General features: G+C 32.5%; 1 protein-coding gene across 6 annotated transcripts in view; it reads right to left on the minus strand.

Annotated features, from left to right (window-relative positions):
* The window catches only part of CBLB (Cbl proto-oncogene B), a 204,105-nt gene that overhangs the window by 29,927 nt on the left and 155,690 nt on the right, over nucleotides 1-18,488 (minus strand). For 5 of the 6 annotated variants that reach the window (XM_025050952.1, XM_006905441.3, XM_025050949.1 and 2 more), the window contains exons 14-17: nucleotides 8,286-8,432; nucleotides 4,915-5,012; nucleotides 4,669-4,800; nucleotides 2,036-2,176 (exon numbers count right to left, since the gene is read on the minus strand). In XM_025050952.1, coding sequence (XP_024906720.1) covers nucleotides 2,036-2,176; nucleotides 4,669-4,800; nucleotides 4,915-5,012; nucleotides 8,286-8,432 — 518 coding nt within the window. The remainder of the gene's footprint in view (nucleotides 1-2,035; nucleotides 2,177-4,668; nucleotides 4,801-4,914; nucleotides 5,013-8,285; nucleotides 8,433-18,488) is intronic. The other variant, XM_006905443.3, reaches the window with a different exon arrangement.

Consider the following 18,488-nt stretch of genomic DNA (forward strand, 5'->3'; position numbering starts at 1 on the left):
TTCTATATGTAAAAATTACTTCTTTTGAAAAAGAGAAGAGCTAATATATATGGTTTAAAATTGAATAAAATGGAACTCACAAAGGATCTAACGACAGACTAGACATTCTTCATGTTAATGCTATGAAAGGTTGGAAAAGGAAAAGAAAAAGTAGCATTTTTTTCTTAGAAGTATTTATGATCAAGGGATGCCAGCATTATTTGGAGTGGCATTAGAATGCTTCCATGTATAAAAGGAAGTCAAGAGAGAGTCAGTAGGTTCAAATGACACTGCTCTGGTCCCATGCTGGACTCAATACCATAGTTAGTTTAGGCCAACTGCTACTGTGCTCCCTGGCAGCCAAGCAAAATCAAAACAATCAAACCTATATATGAAATAAAACAATTTAGACAACTTTGTTTCATTTAATAAAAGGGGGAATTTTCACTTTGAAGTAATCTTTTAAAGTAATCTTAAGAGCATTTTTGTGAAGATTTTTAGATAAAGCACAATGAATAAAATTATGATAAATACATCATTTTTAAATTAATTCTTTTGATAAAAAGAGGTAAAAGTGTGTCTTTGTGTAAAATGTTTTCTTCTAGCTCCTGGGAAGCTTAATTTTAAAAACAGGCACTACATTAAATGCTCATTTAATGGGCCTTAAATCACATATATAAGAGGTGACAGGCGCACTGTAGCAATCTGGCCAGAAACTATTCAGAAGTTAGCCTTAGGAAAGGTAAAATTAACTAAGATTTAGAGTAATTCAGTTTTTTTAAATGTTAAAATTCATGTATATAACAAAAATTGGAAAAATTATTAAGTGAAAAAGATAGCTATATAAATAAGAAATGTAGCTACATAAATAAAAGCCTAAAAGCTATCCACGCTTTCTGCTTGGATTTGAGGGGTTATGACCCTTGCTTGCTGAGTGACAGCATCCAGTGAATTCGTATGCTCCATGAGGGCAGGGAGGTATCTAAAAGAGTAGGTGATACTAGGCATGATTCAATATTTACTGATGAAAATTAAACTCAAAATTATTTCTGGAAAATGAACTACTTGTAGAAGCTGAAGTTGTATATTCCAATGTATGTGTCTATAATTTGTGTCTTACCCACACATCTCCTCCAACTTTCTAAATTATCAAACCGAGTGGGAAAAAAAACCAGAGAAATGAACGATAGCTGCATGTGTCTCAGGGAAAACATATGCATGGCCAAAGGATAAACTGCACTCTTTAAAGGCCTTTTCATGATTCATCTCATATAGAAATGTAGAGCAATTGTTGAGAAAGAAAACCTTTACCCTATGTTTAACCAATCCAAAATGAGGAGGCAAACTTTCAGAGCACAGATCACAGTATCACCAACAGGACAGCGTGTAACAGTTAATATATAACTGAATTTTTTTTCCTGATAATTTTGACTAATAGAGTGGATGGTTCATGAAGTCTCTATTTTTCTTCCCACTTGAGTTAAATAAAAAACAAGGTATGTATTAATTTTTCCTTGAAGACCAATAATTTGAGTAAATATACTGAGACATTAAAAATAAAATAGTAACAAAATAAAATGCAGATAAATTTATCTTTCAATGTTATAACAAAATAATTTATCAAAATATTATGTTTTTGAACAAAATTATGACCCTAAGAAATATGTAGTAAAATTTTAAAAACTTATTTGAAAAAATAACTGCTGCATTCAGTATTGGGGGAGATGGTCTAAATTTTGTCCCCATTGCTATTAGCCCAATCACGGAGCCCTTCTGCTTCTATGGGACGCCTTTGTAACATGAGGGTGTCATTTGGACTGCATGATCTCTACAGCGCTCTTCCTAAATTCTATGATTTCTTATTGCTTTTGCCATTTTTGTAATCTTTTGGCATTCAACCAACCAACTGAGAAACCTACGCAAGTGCTCTTTTCCCCACGCAGGGTTTTTACTGCTCAGGAGATAGAAACCAATATACACTAATGCTTATTTGACAGTTAAATCTTAGAAATAGTTCTGCTTTCGTCAAAAGTTTTCCTTGGCTTTTCTCTCCTACCTGAAGGAAGAAGGAAAAGGTCCTGTCCTGAGGATGGCCGGCTACCGGAGCCAGGAGGTTTTGAATGTTCAATGAGACTATGCCTTGCAGGAGGTGGGGGAGGTGGAAGGGATGGGGGAAGGGCGTCAAAAGCATCTTCACCTGCATTTAAAGAAAGGTTGGTATCAACAGCAGAATTTAATTAGTCGAAACACAGTATCAGGCCAAAGTAAAGATTGATTTTTTCTTGCTGCTTATAAAGAACTTCACCTGCAGTGTTTATCCAGCCATCCACCGACTTTGATAATGGGAGTTAATTATTTTGTGGGAGTGTTTGGAGAACAGCAATACAGATACACAAACACACGTGTGCGTGCAAATTTTTTCTATCTCCCAGATTTTTCTATTAAAAAGCAGCATTGAGGGTTATGAAACAGCTTATTATTCACCTGTAACCTTAAACAATTCTTTGTATGACAATAAGAATTCACAGTTTCTAATTAGAAAATCATACCATGCACAAAAATTTTAAAGTCACAGAATAGATTATCTTTTAAAGTTTACTCTGCTGGATTTTAATTCATTAAAGCTAATGCTCCATATATTTCATTGTCAAAATATACAGAAAATGCACCTATAGGAGAAGAATATGTTTTTCTACTTACAAGATATCTCTAAAGAGGAACAGTTAAATATAGAACTATCTTTTGTAGTCCCAAAGCTAGTTACTTAAATTTGCATATTTCCCAGCATTAGTAACTACATAACACTGTAGCATGCTTTTATGTCTATTTTTCCCCTGCCACATCTTACTTTTCTACTCATATTTTCCCTTACATTAAAAATAAAGTTGCAATGTATTTTTGTAAGCAATCTCAAATATTTTGTGAATGAAAGTGTATAAACACCTACATATTCCAGTAATAAAAATTCACACGTATTTAAATTTACTGACTTAAAAGTGTAAACATGATGGTTTTACCACTAATCCAGCTTGCCTTGCAAAAAATATTGAAAATTTTCTCTAATGATCATAAATATTTTTCTAACTTAAAATATTTGAAGGTATAGGAGAGGGAGCTCCGTTATTATTCCAAACTTTCTTTAGCTATATGCTACAGTATCTTATTCATTCAAATCCCTTTTCAGCCCTTAAACGTCAGGCACTGTGCTAGGCCCATGGGTAATTACCCATGGGTCATAAGGCCCTGACCCAAGGAGCTTAGATTCCATGAGGAAATCTAAGAAAAGTTCACAAATGATTCAAGGTAAAAATCTCATAGGTCCCACAGAGAGATGCATTCATTGTAAGAGGGAAGAGAAATGTCAAAGGTGGCACTGGGCAAGGTGTTATCAAGAACAGGAAGGTCTGAATATCAGGGGCTCAAAAATATTCATCAAACGTGAGGACAGTGTCTTCTAGGCAGAATGAATTATATAAATAAAGCATGAGATGTACATGAGGAAGGTGTGGTAAAAAAGACAGGTTAGAACATTTATCTGCATTATCCAATATGGTAGTCACCATCCGCATATAGTAATTTAGTTTAAATTTCACTAAAATTAAGTTGCACAGTTACATATGCAGATATATAGGTCCCTTACATCACCATATAAAGTTCTATTGGACAATGCTGATCTAGATCATGAAGACTTAGGTTATAGGTCAAAAAACCACTATATAGGAAGAAGTAGAAGGGAGAAAAACACTAGGTAAAGAAGGTAGTTAGGAGGATCTTATAATACACGTAGATGAGAATAAAGCACTGAACTACAGAAAGAACAAGAGAATAGAAGACAATGCAGTAGTATAATTGGAAACACTGGTTGATGGGGTTTGTGGAAAAAAACCAAAAAGGTTATTTCACATTTCTAATAGCTTAATAATTCAGATAAGCTAATAAATGGACCTTCATCATGTTATATTATGGTGTCTTGTTATTGTGGAACTTTAAGGTGTATGGAGGTTCTGTCTTCCTCTAATAATAGGGTGAGGGGCTTCCTACCTGGAATTGATGAAATAAACACAGACACCAGCACTAGCTAACTTTAACATATATACACACATCTGTGTATACTTTAACATGTGTACTCACACAAACACACTACTGAACTTCCTCATTAAAATTTGAAAAAAAGATTAAGATTCTTTGGATGTATTGTAGCTGCAATGATTATAAGACAGAATTTATTCTCAGCTGTCTATAATAAAATATATAATTTTTCATAATATGACTAGCTAAGTGGAACTGGATCGTTTTATGCTAAAAGAAAAAGTACACATTCGTTAAGAATTGTACTTAAATCTCAGATGAACACTTCAAATCTACTAGAACATAAGTGCCTGAGGGGATGATCAATGTTCTCATGTTTTCTTTCTTTCTTTTTTTTTTTGTAGACTGCATTTAGTACATAAAGAGATAATGATAAAATCCTGACTGACGACCAGCTATTTATACCATTGCTTCAATCATCTAAATGGAATAATGGTCACATAAACTTGAGAGCCACCATCACCTGAAGAATCCATTCTAATTCAGATAAATCCATAACCTAGTGAGTCTGCATTGCACTGAACTCTGCTTTCTGATAATTCTGATATTAACTGAAAGAGGCACGGTGGCTTGTTTGAAATTTTTTTTAAAGGTTTTAACCTAATGGAGGGATGAGAAGATCATAATCAGAGGGCGTCCTGTTGAGTGAAGAACCATGCTTTGGATTGTCCCGAGTTGGAGGCCTGGCAGGTGGTAATGGCACTGGATCAGAGGCTGAATCAAAAACATCTCCTAGAGGATAACACAAAATCTTAATGTATTTTCAGTACAACAATGGTATGGAATTTTGCCTTTAAATTCTGACCATTAAGATGTAGAACACAAAGAGAATATGTTTATACATACCTTTTACATAGATGCCTAACTCAGGGATGTTTGATTTCTTCATCTCTGAAGATGTACCATGTGTTCCATTCAATATACAATGGCCATTGTCACAAGACCTAAAGCAGAGATCAGAGAACAAAATCATAAGGATAATTACTTTCCATTTAAAAGTCATTTGGGAGGGGTGGTGGTGATGGGAACTAGCAACCCAGCTCATATAATAAAGTTTGAAAATAAATATAATTTTCTTTTTTGGAAAAAGTACAATATTACCTAGATACTCTTACTCAAATACTTTTACAAAGCAGAAGTAAGCATCCCACTAAAGATAGTTTTTCTTTTATAAGTGAAACCAAAAATTACAGGGTCACAAAAATTGTTGCTATCCTAAAACACAGGTGTGAAATTAACATATCATTTTGGAAGAGTTCAATAATACTGTCAAGTTTCTGAAGAAAAAAATGTACGAAGGCAAAAAATATATAATAGCCCCAACGACTTCATTATTTGTTGATGGTATTTTAATATTATATTTTTATTTCTGTAATTTAAGCTTTCCTATAATAAACTGGAGCCCATCAAAGATGGAGAGTTATTAAATGTTCAGTAATAACACTAAAATTTGATAGGCATATTGAAAACCCTAGAGTCTATAGTATAGTTTCACCACTGCCATGAACAAAACTCTAGCACTTCTGACAACTGTACAAAAATGACTTTAGCAAAAACCCTGGGTACACACAAATATTTTAATCTAGGTGTCTATAATGGAGTGTACTTACAAAATAAGTATTTTTGTTGTTGAAATCATACTATAAACACAATGGATAAAACTGAGGAATGGGAAGACAGCAGCAGAAAGAGAAGATACAGAGCATATTGTGTCTTCAGAATATAGCTGTGTGACAATGAACTCTGCTCACCAAGTTATTCTGCTCACAAAGAGCGACTGAAAGCAGAGTTTATATTTTACTTCAATTTACTCTGAATTCTTGGGGCAAAGTAGAAGTACATACATAATGGAGGAGACAGTGGATATTTGAATAGTTATTGCAAGAGTGCTTCATCTGAAACTCATTTCCATTCTCTCTGGTGGCCACATCTCTTCAAGGGGCCAGAGAGGGTTCATTTAAAAATAGTTATCATGTATTGAATTTTCATAATAATGATGGATTTTTACTGAAACTGAATTGAATTATTCATCTACTGTTTAACTTTTTCCACATATTGACAATTCCCTGATATTCCAAAGGGAGGGGGGAACAGAAGAAAAGAACGTTTTTAAGCTTAAAGTGTTTAGTAGAGAACATAAGATACTTCATCCATCAGCTTTCAAAAACAAATTAGATAAAAAATTCACCCCAATTACGTTTAGGAATTATCAACATTTACTACTTCTCTATAGCTGTACAAAGATGATAATGATGGTCATAATTCAAATTTATTTTCATGATTTGGGAGGCCTGTCACCAAACAGCTCATCCAATACGACAGGACAATTAAAATTTAAAGTACTTAAATTATACCCTTCACTTCTCTAGCAATGAAAAATAATGAGATCCCATGAAGACCAAAAAATTTCATCTTGTTTTAGTTTTTAAAAATTGCTACACATTTGTAGGATCCATAGGAACTGAAAATTATAACAATTTATATTTAATGTAAAGGGACAAGTTTTTCTCTGATAAAGGTAGTGGACATTGGGTTCTTCTGTTTTAAAAAATTGCCTCAGTTATTTGTCTTCTCAATGATAATATTTTAGCCACAAACATCTTAAACATCAGATTAGAAACATAAGATGTTTCTAATAAGTAGCAAGAAATGCTTTGGTTCTTGCTTTAAAGTAGGAAGCCCTGGACTGTAGAGTGTTAATAATCCTGGTTAATAATTCTGCAGAGTGTTGATAGTTCTAACCAAGATCATTCATTAAGACAGATCTCTGGTTAAAATGAAGATTTGCTTCTCTTTTTCAAGTACTGGATTATCTACTGTAAAATAAAACTCACAGAAAGGCATTAAAAAACATTTTTTTTTTTTTAAGTTTTAAAAAGGGATCGCTCCATGCATAAAATGCTTTCCATTGATTGACTTGACTCAGAAGGAAATGGTACACTAAGTAAAGAGGACACAGATGACTGAAGTGTTCAATGGCTCACCTATCTCTCAAACAAGGAGATACTGGCAGGCAGAAGTCTGGGCTACCAGCGGTGAGCACTATTCTATGTTCCCAGCTTAGCTCCAGGGATGTTATTATACAAAGTAAACTGGAACTTAGAAAGCAAGTTTTAAAACTGAGATTTCACTTATTGAGTAACTCATATGTCAGCCTGATAAAAAATAAACAGAAAAATATTATTAGATTATGGTATACTAATTCGATAAATGCAGAATCATCCTTCTACCTAAAGACAAACTAATATTTCAATATACATCACCCATTTTTGGTAACTCAAATACTTCAATGAGGCTGCCACTTCATTGAGATCAAGGATGTCTCCATTATAGTGAAAATAAACCACTGACAAGAAGAAAACACTATTCTTTATATTCTTATTTGATACAAGCAAAAGTAAAATAGGTAAGTACCTGATTAAAAAAAGTTAAAGGCTCTCTATTTGTTCCACTGATCAATGTGTCTGTTTTTATGCCAGCACCATGCTGTTTTCATTACTATAGATTTATAGTATAGTTTGGTATCAGTGCCAGGTGGGTACTAGACTAATTGAGGGGATCACTTTGTAAATTACATAAACATCTAACCACTATGCTATACACTTGAAACTAATATAAAATAATAATGTCAACTGTAATTGAAAAATAAAAAAATAAAATGATTTGAAAAAAACAGTTAAGGGAAACATTGTTTTTTAACTTCTTCATGAGCTGAATAGAAGTAGGTAGCACATCAAGAAAGGAAATGAATATAAATTATACTAATCTTTACATCATGAAGAAAAATTCTAAGGAAGGTTGGCATAATACCTTAGTTTCTAAGTACTAATTTTTCTTCATGAGATTTGTACTTAGAACTGATAAAATGGATTGAAAATAGTTTATTGAATATTCACGAATTAATCACCATGTAACCTATAGCCAAGTTTTATCAGAGTATAATTTGTTACATTTTTTAGGAGAGAGAGGCAACGAAATGTCCCACTGACTTACTAGTCAACTAATTTAGTCAAATGACTTCCTGATTCATGAAAAATCTGCATCTTTTAGTTTTCTCTGAAAGTAATACAGGAAATAATATATAAGCAGCAGCAGTTTTGGGCAAGAAAGCAAAGATATTTAAACAATAGATATGATTCAACAGCTTAAAAATAAACACCAGAAATGATAATGCTCATGCAGATGTGAGGTGATTAAAAAGCTGTCCACATTCTTACCTAAGAGGAGTTTTTATATTATGACAATGAGATGGTTGTGAATTCAGGGAAACAGGATGGGATGAAGGAATCTTGTATTCATCATCAGCTTCCTCTACTGAGTCTCTTGTTTTCTCTGAAAGAGAATTTGCTAATGGACCAGTACACCTACCAGAGGGGAAAAAGAAAAATCCAGTGTAGTTTAAGCATAATAATTTAGAACCAGTAAGTCTGATGTAATATATTCAAATCAAAGAAGCTACTTGTGTTCATTTTTCAATTACAGGGTAACAAGAGGGCTGTTCTTATACTAAATACAAATGAAAAGGGTTTTCAATCTCTTGTTAAGACTATTGATGAAATATAAGAATTTTCATACTGCTGATTTTAAATGGCAAAATAAGAAAACTAGTAACCTGTCGAATGAAATGGTCTTGGAGTTGTAAGAAAAAATGCATAAAATTATTCAAAGCTACTAAAATATTAACACTTTGTCCAATTTAACTTAAATGGGTAAATTAAGATGGTAAATATATATGCATGGTAATTTTATATATTAATGAAATTTTTATAGAAAGATGAAACTTTCTCTTGTATTACCTATAGCTGAAAAAAATCCAATTTAATTAAATGAACTAATTCTTTCTCTTGTGAAGTTAAAATTCAAATCGTTAATTTTTTTTTTCTGAAAACAACTAAGAACTAAAAATGACCAGAACAATTAGAAGTAAATAATAAGAGAACTGATCAAGTTGTTGAGGTACAGTACGTTATTTTTATGGCTTAAATTCCCTGGTTAAATCGAAAAAAAAAAAAATGAGTAAAATGATCACCTAATATCAAAAGAAATATTCAAGCATTTTAACAATCCATGAGAGTAAATAAAACACAGCCAAACAAACAAGCGGAAAAAAAAGAAAACGACCTACTGTTTTTCACAGCTGTTGCTACTGGAGTTTAATTTCACCTTTGCTAATGCAAGAGAAAAACACCAAACCTACCCTGACCAACTTTAGGACAACTAACCAGTTTGCAAGACACTGGAGATACACTGGGATCCAAAGCTTTTTGTTAATCATCATGAACCTCATGACAAATCTGTTCATTAAAATAAAATTTAAAAATGTGACTGCAATTTTGAAGCACCTTCTGTAGAGGGAGCAAGAGGCCTTTGGTATATTAGCCGTCAAGCCTTAAATAACTTTTTCATCTTGATTTCTTCTCACTAGTTAGAATGAAAACAATTTTAAGGGCTTTCTTTGTCACCATTACAAGAAGACACTGTGAAAAACCTGAAGGTTTTCAAGTTTCAACAATATATTGGAGTCTCTAGGAAATTCAGAAAAGAAAGAAAAATTTCTTCGAAGATTTTTTAAAAGTGTTATTTTTACCCATCTTTGGAGACTGTTTCAATAGGAATTTTTGATTCTTATTTGGAGGACCTTGGAATTAAAATGACAGTTCATAGTGAGATGAAAACACAGTGATGCAGTGACAGAAAGTCCACTGTCAGTGCCCAGAGCACAAGCTAATGACCTTGTGAATAACTTAAGGGTTACATCTTCTATGGTGTAATATTAGAAGATGCACATTACGAATGAAGGCCTGTGAAGATATGGACTGCAAAATGGTGACTTGATGGGCATCAGAGTGGGGATTTCAAACATTACCTTTCTACAAACTCTTATAAACATGAATATCAATTTAGCTAACTCAAGGACAAAGATGGGTTTTACTAGCAAGTAAGAAAAATATACCTTCTTTCTATGTCCTAACATACTTTAATTCATAATGAAACTTTTTTTCCTATGCAATTCAAATATATACTGTATAAAAGAAAAAGACATCAACCAAATATTTAGGAATGTTCTACTCTCTGCCTATTGTAGGTTACTTCCAAAGACAAGAGTTTTTAAAGCAGCACTGCATTATGTGACAAGAACAGATAATTTCTGAAATCACATCTGTTGTGGCTGATTCTATATTTTCTCTTCAATGATAAAGAACTTCATCTGAGTAATTTTCCTCTACTCATTTACTTTGCTGCAAATCAACAGATGGAGTATTTTTGAAGGAAATGAAAAACAAAACAGAGAAGGCTGGATACCTGTCAGGGTAGGGGTATAGAGGAAATCCCTGTACCTTTTCCTCTGAATCTAAAACTGCTTTGAAAAATAAAGTCTTAAAAGAATAAGAGAGGAGGAAGGTACAAATAAGATAAAGAAACTGATTACAAAATACCAAAAAAGAAATCTCAATTCATGTAAAGGATTACATTATTATATAGGATTACATTAATATAATTATATATGTAATTATTTGTGGAATTTTTTTTCCTTCTTCACAAACTCATTCAAGAAGCGAGTTCAATTTTACTGGCAACTAAATAAGTGGTAAAATAATTATCTTAAGAATTTTCATTAGCTATCATGTATGTCTACTTTTCTCAATGGGGAAAATATTTAATTTTGGGATACAAGAAAATTTTCAGTTATTGATTTAGCTTATGGGAAATTCTTCGGATACTAAAGGAAAAAAATAGAGCAAATATATTTGGCTGGTTCCAAGTTAAAGCTGCCAAATAAACCATCCTACCATGTACATCCATCACTTCATATTCTTTACATTACCATACATTCATGGTGTGTTCTGCACTGTGCTGTCATCCCTGAGTTAATACACTGATAATGCAAAAGGACACATACTCTCCAAGATGTATAGCCGTCTTTACCGCAACGTGCACCTCTTGTTAAATTCACTCTATGTTAGTTATTTGAGCCTTCAGTAATACATTCATTTTCTGCACGTGCACTTTTGAAACAAACCAAGAATATATGTTCCAACGCTGTTCTTAATTAGTGATTTTTTGAAACTGAAGGCTTACAGATGTATTTCTCTACACAATTCTATATTAATGGTGTGAGGCATATAATCAGAGAGGTGACCTTCTGCATATCCTATTGGCTTTACCTGTATAACATACTTCAAACATCACCCAACCAAGTATTTTTCTTTCTTCATTTGAGCAATTCTTGATACCTAAATTAGTACATCAACTTTTCCAGAAAAAAAAGTGAAGTAGGAACATCCATTTTTGTTGTCTATATATGAACCTCTTGTGTCACTGCCCCACAAAACAGTTTTGAAATTTAATCTTTTCTATTACGTGTAATTTAATACATGTTTATTCATTGACATTATGTTTTCTATAAATTCATCTACATCTCTCTTCTATTTCTGTCTTGAATTGCAAAACGCTTAAGGGTAGATCCTGAATCAACAAAGGCTTGGCATGGTACTGTCCAGGGGAATACGCAAAAGCGTTTAAAGAAAATAATGACCGGTGATTAGAGAAATACATGACCATGTTGTTAAAGGAAGAAACAATCATTTTTAGGATCCTTTCATAATCTAGAAAAGCATTTTAAATATGATATATTTTGCTTGTTTTCTACATGTAAGACTCATTATTTAATAGTATCCTAAGGCAATGTTTTAAAGAATATCTTTTATTAAAACTGAATCTTTGCAGCCTGACATGCCATGTACATTAGTCCATGTTACTTTTAACTATCTCAATCATAACAGGAAAAATACTTAATTCAGAGAAATCGCAGCCCAGAGAAATGGTAACACAAAATATAGCTGTATTCGAAATGATGGCACATCCACCACATATGTCATTTCCTCAATATATTGAATAAGTTTTATACATACTAATTTTGAGGGTACATGACCTCAAGAAAAGTCAGTGTGGTACATTATTAGGTTTAACATAAGCTTTATCTGTAAGTATTTTCACTGACTTTTTGTTAAATTGGAGAAACAAGTTTTAAGTTACATTTTCAAATTAACTTATTCAAGTTTTAAGTTACATTTTCGAATTGACTTTTTGTTAAATTGGAGAAACAAGTTTTAAGTTACATTTTCAAATTAACCAATATTATTTCTAACACTTGTATGGGTCTGTTTTAGCAACCAAGAAGATAAATTTTGAGGAAACTTATACTTTTCTTGAGAATCTAATTTTCTAATACATGTTGAACATTAAAGACTTCATGATGATATTTAAAGGGGCATTATTTGCAATTGCCAAAAAATGCAAACAACTCAAATGTTCCTCATTAGAGGAATGGATAAACAAATCATGGTGTGTTTTACAATGGCATACTTACTCTGAATGATAAAAGGAACAAACTACTGATACGCCTGGCAACATGGATGAATCTCAAACATATTATGCTAAGTAGAAAGAAGCCAGACTCGAAAGGCTACATACTGTATAATTCTACTTATATGACCTTCTGAAAAAAGCAAAACTATATGGACATAACTCAGACTGGTAATTTCCAGGGGATTAGGAGAAAGGGAGAAATTTACACAAGGCACAGGGGGATTTTTTGGAGTGATGAATTGTTCTATATCTTGATTGTGGTAGTGACTACATGAGTATGTATTTGTGAAAACTCACATAAACTGTATATTAAATGGTGAATTTTACTGTATATAAATTATGCTTTAACTGGAAAAAATGTATTTTAAAATTAAAAATTCATTTTAACACATTTAAGATATTGCACATAAGCAAAGTTTACAAACGGATATGCTTAATATTCTTAGTGGCCTGGAAAATCACTAATTCTATTTGAGCCTATGGAGAAACATTAAGAGAAACATAAGAAATGCTTGACGTGGTGGAATACGTGAAGATGCCCTCACTTAATATGAAAATAATATCGCTTTCTAACCCTACACATTTTCTATCATTGAATCAATATGTTCATGGAGGAATGGAAACTATACGGTAGATTATGCCTCTATGAGACAAAAAAGAGATAGCATAAGAAATACAATGTAGATTGTATCGTTAAATAGAATCCAATGGTTCACATTTCTGTTTAAGGCTACCTATTTGTGATCATAAATCAGTTAGTTTTATGGTAAATTACAAGTAACAGATTTGTCAGACTACTGGGATTAATATTAATACCAGTTTGCATCATAGCTTTTAGCTGGAGAAAACGAAAGATTAGTGGAATTAGTGGCATTTCCCCACCCAGATTATAGCCATCCTCCAAATGTCATTTTCATACAAAGAGAGATGATGATTCTATCTGAATTTAGAAATTATAATACTAAAATAAAAAAAAAGAATGCCCATAATATTTATTTTTTACCCTTTCCACACACTATTGCTCTTTCTGTTGAGGTCTGTTTAAAATGATATACTTGCAGCCCTCGTTTCTTTTTTATCAATGTGTCAACAAGTAGGTTCTAGTGATTTGCCACAAAACACTAGAAAACCTATGTTAGGGTAGTCAAGCCACTTTGCAGGAGATTTGAACGAAACTTAATTTTTTTTTCTGCATAATCTCATTGATTTATAAATTAAGTCCAAGTTTCAAATACTGAATCATATATCAGTAGGTCCAAACCAAATACACAAACATTTATACATGATACAGCAATGAAAAAAGAATGCCACAGCTATTATAATGCATAAATTGAAAAGGACTCATTCTTCACCATTCTTTATATCTCACATCAATTGTTATTTACAGGGGACTGCCATCTTGGATAATAGTGCACTTTTCCATCTACTGAAGGCAATAATGCACCATCTTGGCAAGTCTTAAAAAGATTTTCAGGTATTAAAACGAAGCTGTTTCAAAGACTAATAAAAAGTCTTTAATTCACGAGGGTTAAGAAAAAAACAGTAGTTCTTAATTACAGCTTTATCTTCCATTTAAAAAGTTTTCTACTTTTTAAAGTATAAAGATTCATAGTTAAATCAGCGATACTGATTTATTATTGAACATAAACTACATTAATTTAAGACTATAATACACATTGCCTACACAAACGCTCAGGTGAACAATAACAGAACATATTTTCCTGCTTTTTGGACATTAAGCATAAGAAACAAAGCCTGGTATGCACCATATAAAAAGATAAAAATGTCCATCAAGCACATTCTCCTTTACTTTTTAAAAATTACAATGAGATATTTAATAGCTCCTGTGGCTGAGCACTTTTTTCTTTTCTTTCTCTGTTATTCACTCTCTAGTTAAAAACCAAAAAAAATAAAACAAAACATTTCCCCTCTACCATGAATTGGCCTGTCACTTTAGTCAAATTGGTCTAGCATTATAGTTTTACACTTATCTCAAGACACTACACTCACAGGCATGTGCATATGCACAGACACTGATGTTGCTTGTGGGCGTGGACTTCTTAGATAACTTAGATAACTCACAGGAAAGTGGCAGTAGCTGAAGCTGCATTCAAGACTCCACATTTTTAGTTTGCTTTCAACCCAGCAATTCAGTATATAAAGGGAAATTATGATGATAACCAATAACCAATAATAATAGATGATGTTTACTAAAATTTTACTACACAGAAATGTTTTAAATATGTTTTCTAAAATATCAACAGGGCTTAATGATATCGTTTTCTTCAAGGTAATACTTTAAATAAATAAATAAATAAATATTTATATAGAGTTCTTATATTGTTAAAAAGCTCACTGAATTGCATTTATATGTCTAAGAATATAACTAATCTACTAAATTTGGGCACAGGCCATGTAGAAATGAATTTATCAGCTTTATATAGTACCTACTGAAAAATTTTTCTGCCAGGTGTTTATATTTCATAGGCATTTGGTGATGTGACACCATGGACATGATGAACACACGTGGGCTATGCTCACTATGCAGCAGAAAGCAATGGTAAGCCACTGCTGCATTTTCTTTTCTCAATCTTTATTTTTCTTTATCTTGAAAAACCTAAGATGAAACCATTCACTCATTCATAGGGTCACCAGGAGTTGGAGCTGACTTGATGACACATAACAACAACAGAAATATTTACCTGTATACAATATAAAGTTTAAAGCTTAGATGGTACGACCAGCTATCCCATCCTCATCTCTATTTGGATGTATGTGTGTAATAGGCACCTCAAACTCAACAGATCCATGTCTTAATTTTACCATTTCTGCCCGCTTTCCACACATGCTCCTTCGCTGATCTCCCTCACTTTGGTAAATGACACAAACCAGTTTCTTTAGCAAAAACCTATTTAAGTGTCATCCCTATCATACCTCACAGACATCCAGTCTATTAACAGGTACGGCTGGGTCAAAATGTAACTCAAAGCTGATCACGTAACTCCATCCCCGTCACTCCAGTCAAAGCCCTGACCATCTCTTACTGGTTTACCACTCCAGACAACTACACTCTCCACTTGTCTTCCTGCTTGTACTTCTGCTTTCCTAAGGACAATTCTCCACATAGCAGCCAGTGAAACTGTTTAAAAATGCAAACTAGCATCATGTTATAACACTGATCAAAACCTTCCAATGGCTCCTAAAACTAATGAAACCAAAGTTGTTATCATGGCCTTAAAGGTAATATATGATTTGGTTCTTGCATACCTTATTCAACTCCAGCCACCCTGCCCTTCTTGCTGTTCTTCAGATATGCCAAAGAGATTCACTACCTGTTTTGTACTTCAGTTCTGTTCATGCTCTTCACCTAGATAACCTCACGGCTTGCTCCCTTCTTTTTAGGTTTCTGTTCAACCTCATTTAAAGAATAAACCACCCCATCACTATTTATCTCCTTCCCTGCTTTATTTTTCCTCCTAGCACTACCTGACCATATACAATAGTTACTGGTTTCTTTTCTTTCTGTTCTCTTTACCTAGAGCACAAATTACAGTGAGGATGGGATTTTATCTTGTTCACACTGAATCTCCAGTCAGTACATGCTACTGAATGAAAATAAGAAAGTTTGGCAAAATTTAATCTCTATTCGTTGAACCTAAAATATTAGCAACCTTATCTGTTTAGAAAAATATATAACAATAATCAACACTATCACCTCCAACTATAAAAAAGCCTTTTTACAATAATATGAATCAAGTAATATTGGTTCATGTGTATTTGAAGGCTTAAGATTAATATATCAAAAGTATAAAAGGTTGATTTCTAAAAGACAAGGCATAAAAAAAATATTCTTCTGAAAAAAGGACATTGCTCAGCATTCCAGAACATTATTTTACCTGGAAGTAATTATTTCATTATTACTTAACAATAATTCCTTTGCTTACTTGCCAATATCTTGTGTCAAGTTAAATATTTTTAACTGTTTCAAGTTTCATTTAATTTAACTTTGAAACATCAAATTATTTCGATATTAAATATAATTTAGTAAAAATTTACACTACAAAGTAAAAATAATCCATATAGGGTTTTTTAATTCTCCCCTCCAAATTACCCACATTTCAAGCTTCTTAAAATTTTTATATTTACAGCTAAACATCGCTGGTATTAATTAAACAGAAACCATTTAGAAAAATCATTTAAGAAAAAAATAAGTAAATCTATATACAGTAGTATAATTTCAACTTCTATGACAATATTTTTAAAAGATAAATTCTATATTTTTCTAGATCTCAAGATAAGTTACACTAAGAATCACATAATTACGAACATACAGTTTTATAGGTAAACACTATCACAGAGTAGCCACTTATATCAAGTAAATGGGAATCACAGTAAAATCAAACAATTTAACAATTACACTTCAGTAAATAGTTACAAGAACATAGTATAGATTTCGAGGTAAATGCTAGCTTTGACATTACTGAATTCAACATTGGGGCTTTCAACATTTGTTAGAACTGCAAATGTCTATGTTGATTAGTAATTTGTAATTTTGCTGTGGCATGATTTTGAAACATGCACAATGAGTCTAACATGGAAACAGGTACTTGGAACATTCAACATCCCTATTTTAGAGAGTTAAATTTTGCCAAGACCACTGTTCTTTGTCCCCTCAGAGCTTAAGGTCTATACTCATCGTAAGGTTATAAACTCTCATGAGGTAATAGTTGAAAAAATTAAGAAAAGAAAAAAACCAGGGCACTAATCTAACTCATATATAATTAACATTACAGACAAGTAACCCTTAAAAGAAAAACACATTGCATAGCACCTAAAAAGTTGAAGCTCAAAATGATTTTGGAAATCATTTAAATAAATGGAGTCTTTCATTTAGCAGATGGAGAAAGTGAGGCCCAGAGAAATTACCTAGTTTATTTTATGATTTAAAATCCATTGAATTATCAAAGGTAAATGAGTTTAAATGTTTTATTTCATATACATATATCCAGGGTTCATCTGAGGCTAGAATATCATGCTCTTACCTATTTAGAACCTACTACATAAAATATGTATATTTGTTTCCAACTTCTAGGTCTGTTACATACATGGCAGTTCTGAGAAAAGTTGCCACTGAAGAATGGTCCAATTAGTTTTGTTTCCTTACTGTTCCGACTCTCTCCTGAATGATGTCAAATTTCGCACTTTCTTTTTCTCATGCACTGCTCTTTTTCCAATTGTGCTACTCTCCATGACTCAGGAAATTTCCATCCTCTCTATAAAACAACCCTGACTTACAAAGTCTGTAATAACCTCTTCCCTCCAAGTTTCTATTAAAAACTAGCAGATTAGAATCATATAATTTAGTGCATAATTTTCTCTAGTGATTTCATGTATGTTAACTTTATTTCAAAGTAGACTGTAAATTTCTTGGGAACTGGTATCTAGCTAGCTTATCCTTCTTTTGAATTCATACGTTTAGTGGGAGTTCAATGACCAGTAGAGGAAGGAGTGAAGATGCTCTAAGACTTTTAATTAGAAATGAAGATCTTAGCAGATATTAAAGTCAATCAACCAAGCAACCAGGTATTTTTGGTACTCACTATACAGCAAAAACAGTAATTATGAGAGAATCAGAAAATAAAAGAATAGGTTTTTGCCCTCAAAACCTTATAATCTTTTTAATGCGGAAAGGCACTTTAAAATTAGAAAACAGTAGAGCAGAGTACAATTAAATGTGTAGACAATAAACCCTAGGAAGAAGAATGAGAATGTCTTATTACTAGCATTACGACTAAAGAAGTCACGGAAATTTTCAAGAAATGGCACCTGAGACACAGACTTTTAGAATAAAGATTCTGAAAAGGTAGTACATAGGAAGGAACAGCAGGAAAAAACTCACAAAGTCAGTAAATAAGCAAGACAAGATTAGAGGGCAAGCATTAGGAATTACTAAACAGTAGTTGGGTAAAATTCTGTGGATCTTATTGCTAGTAGAAGATCATAGGATAATTTAGAAGGAAAGAGAACAATCCTGGGTTTTTAATAAGAAA

Source organism: Pteropus alecto, unplaced genomic scaffold, assembly GCF_000325575.1.
Source record: "Pteropus alecto unplaced genomic scaffold, ASM32557v1 scaffold270, whole genome shotgun sequence".
NCBI lineage: Eukaryota > Metazoa > Chordata > Mammalia > Chiroptera > Pteropodidae > Pteropus > Pteropus alecto.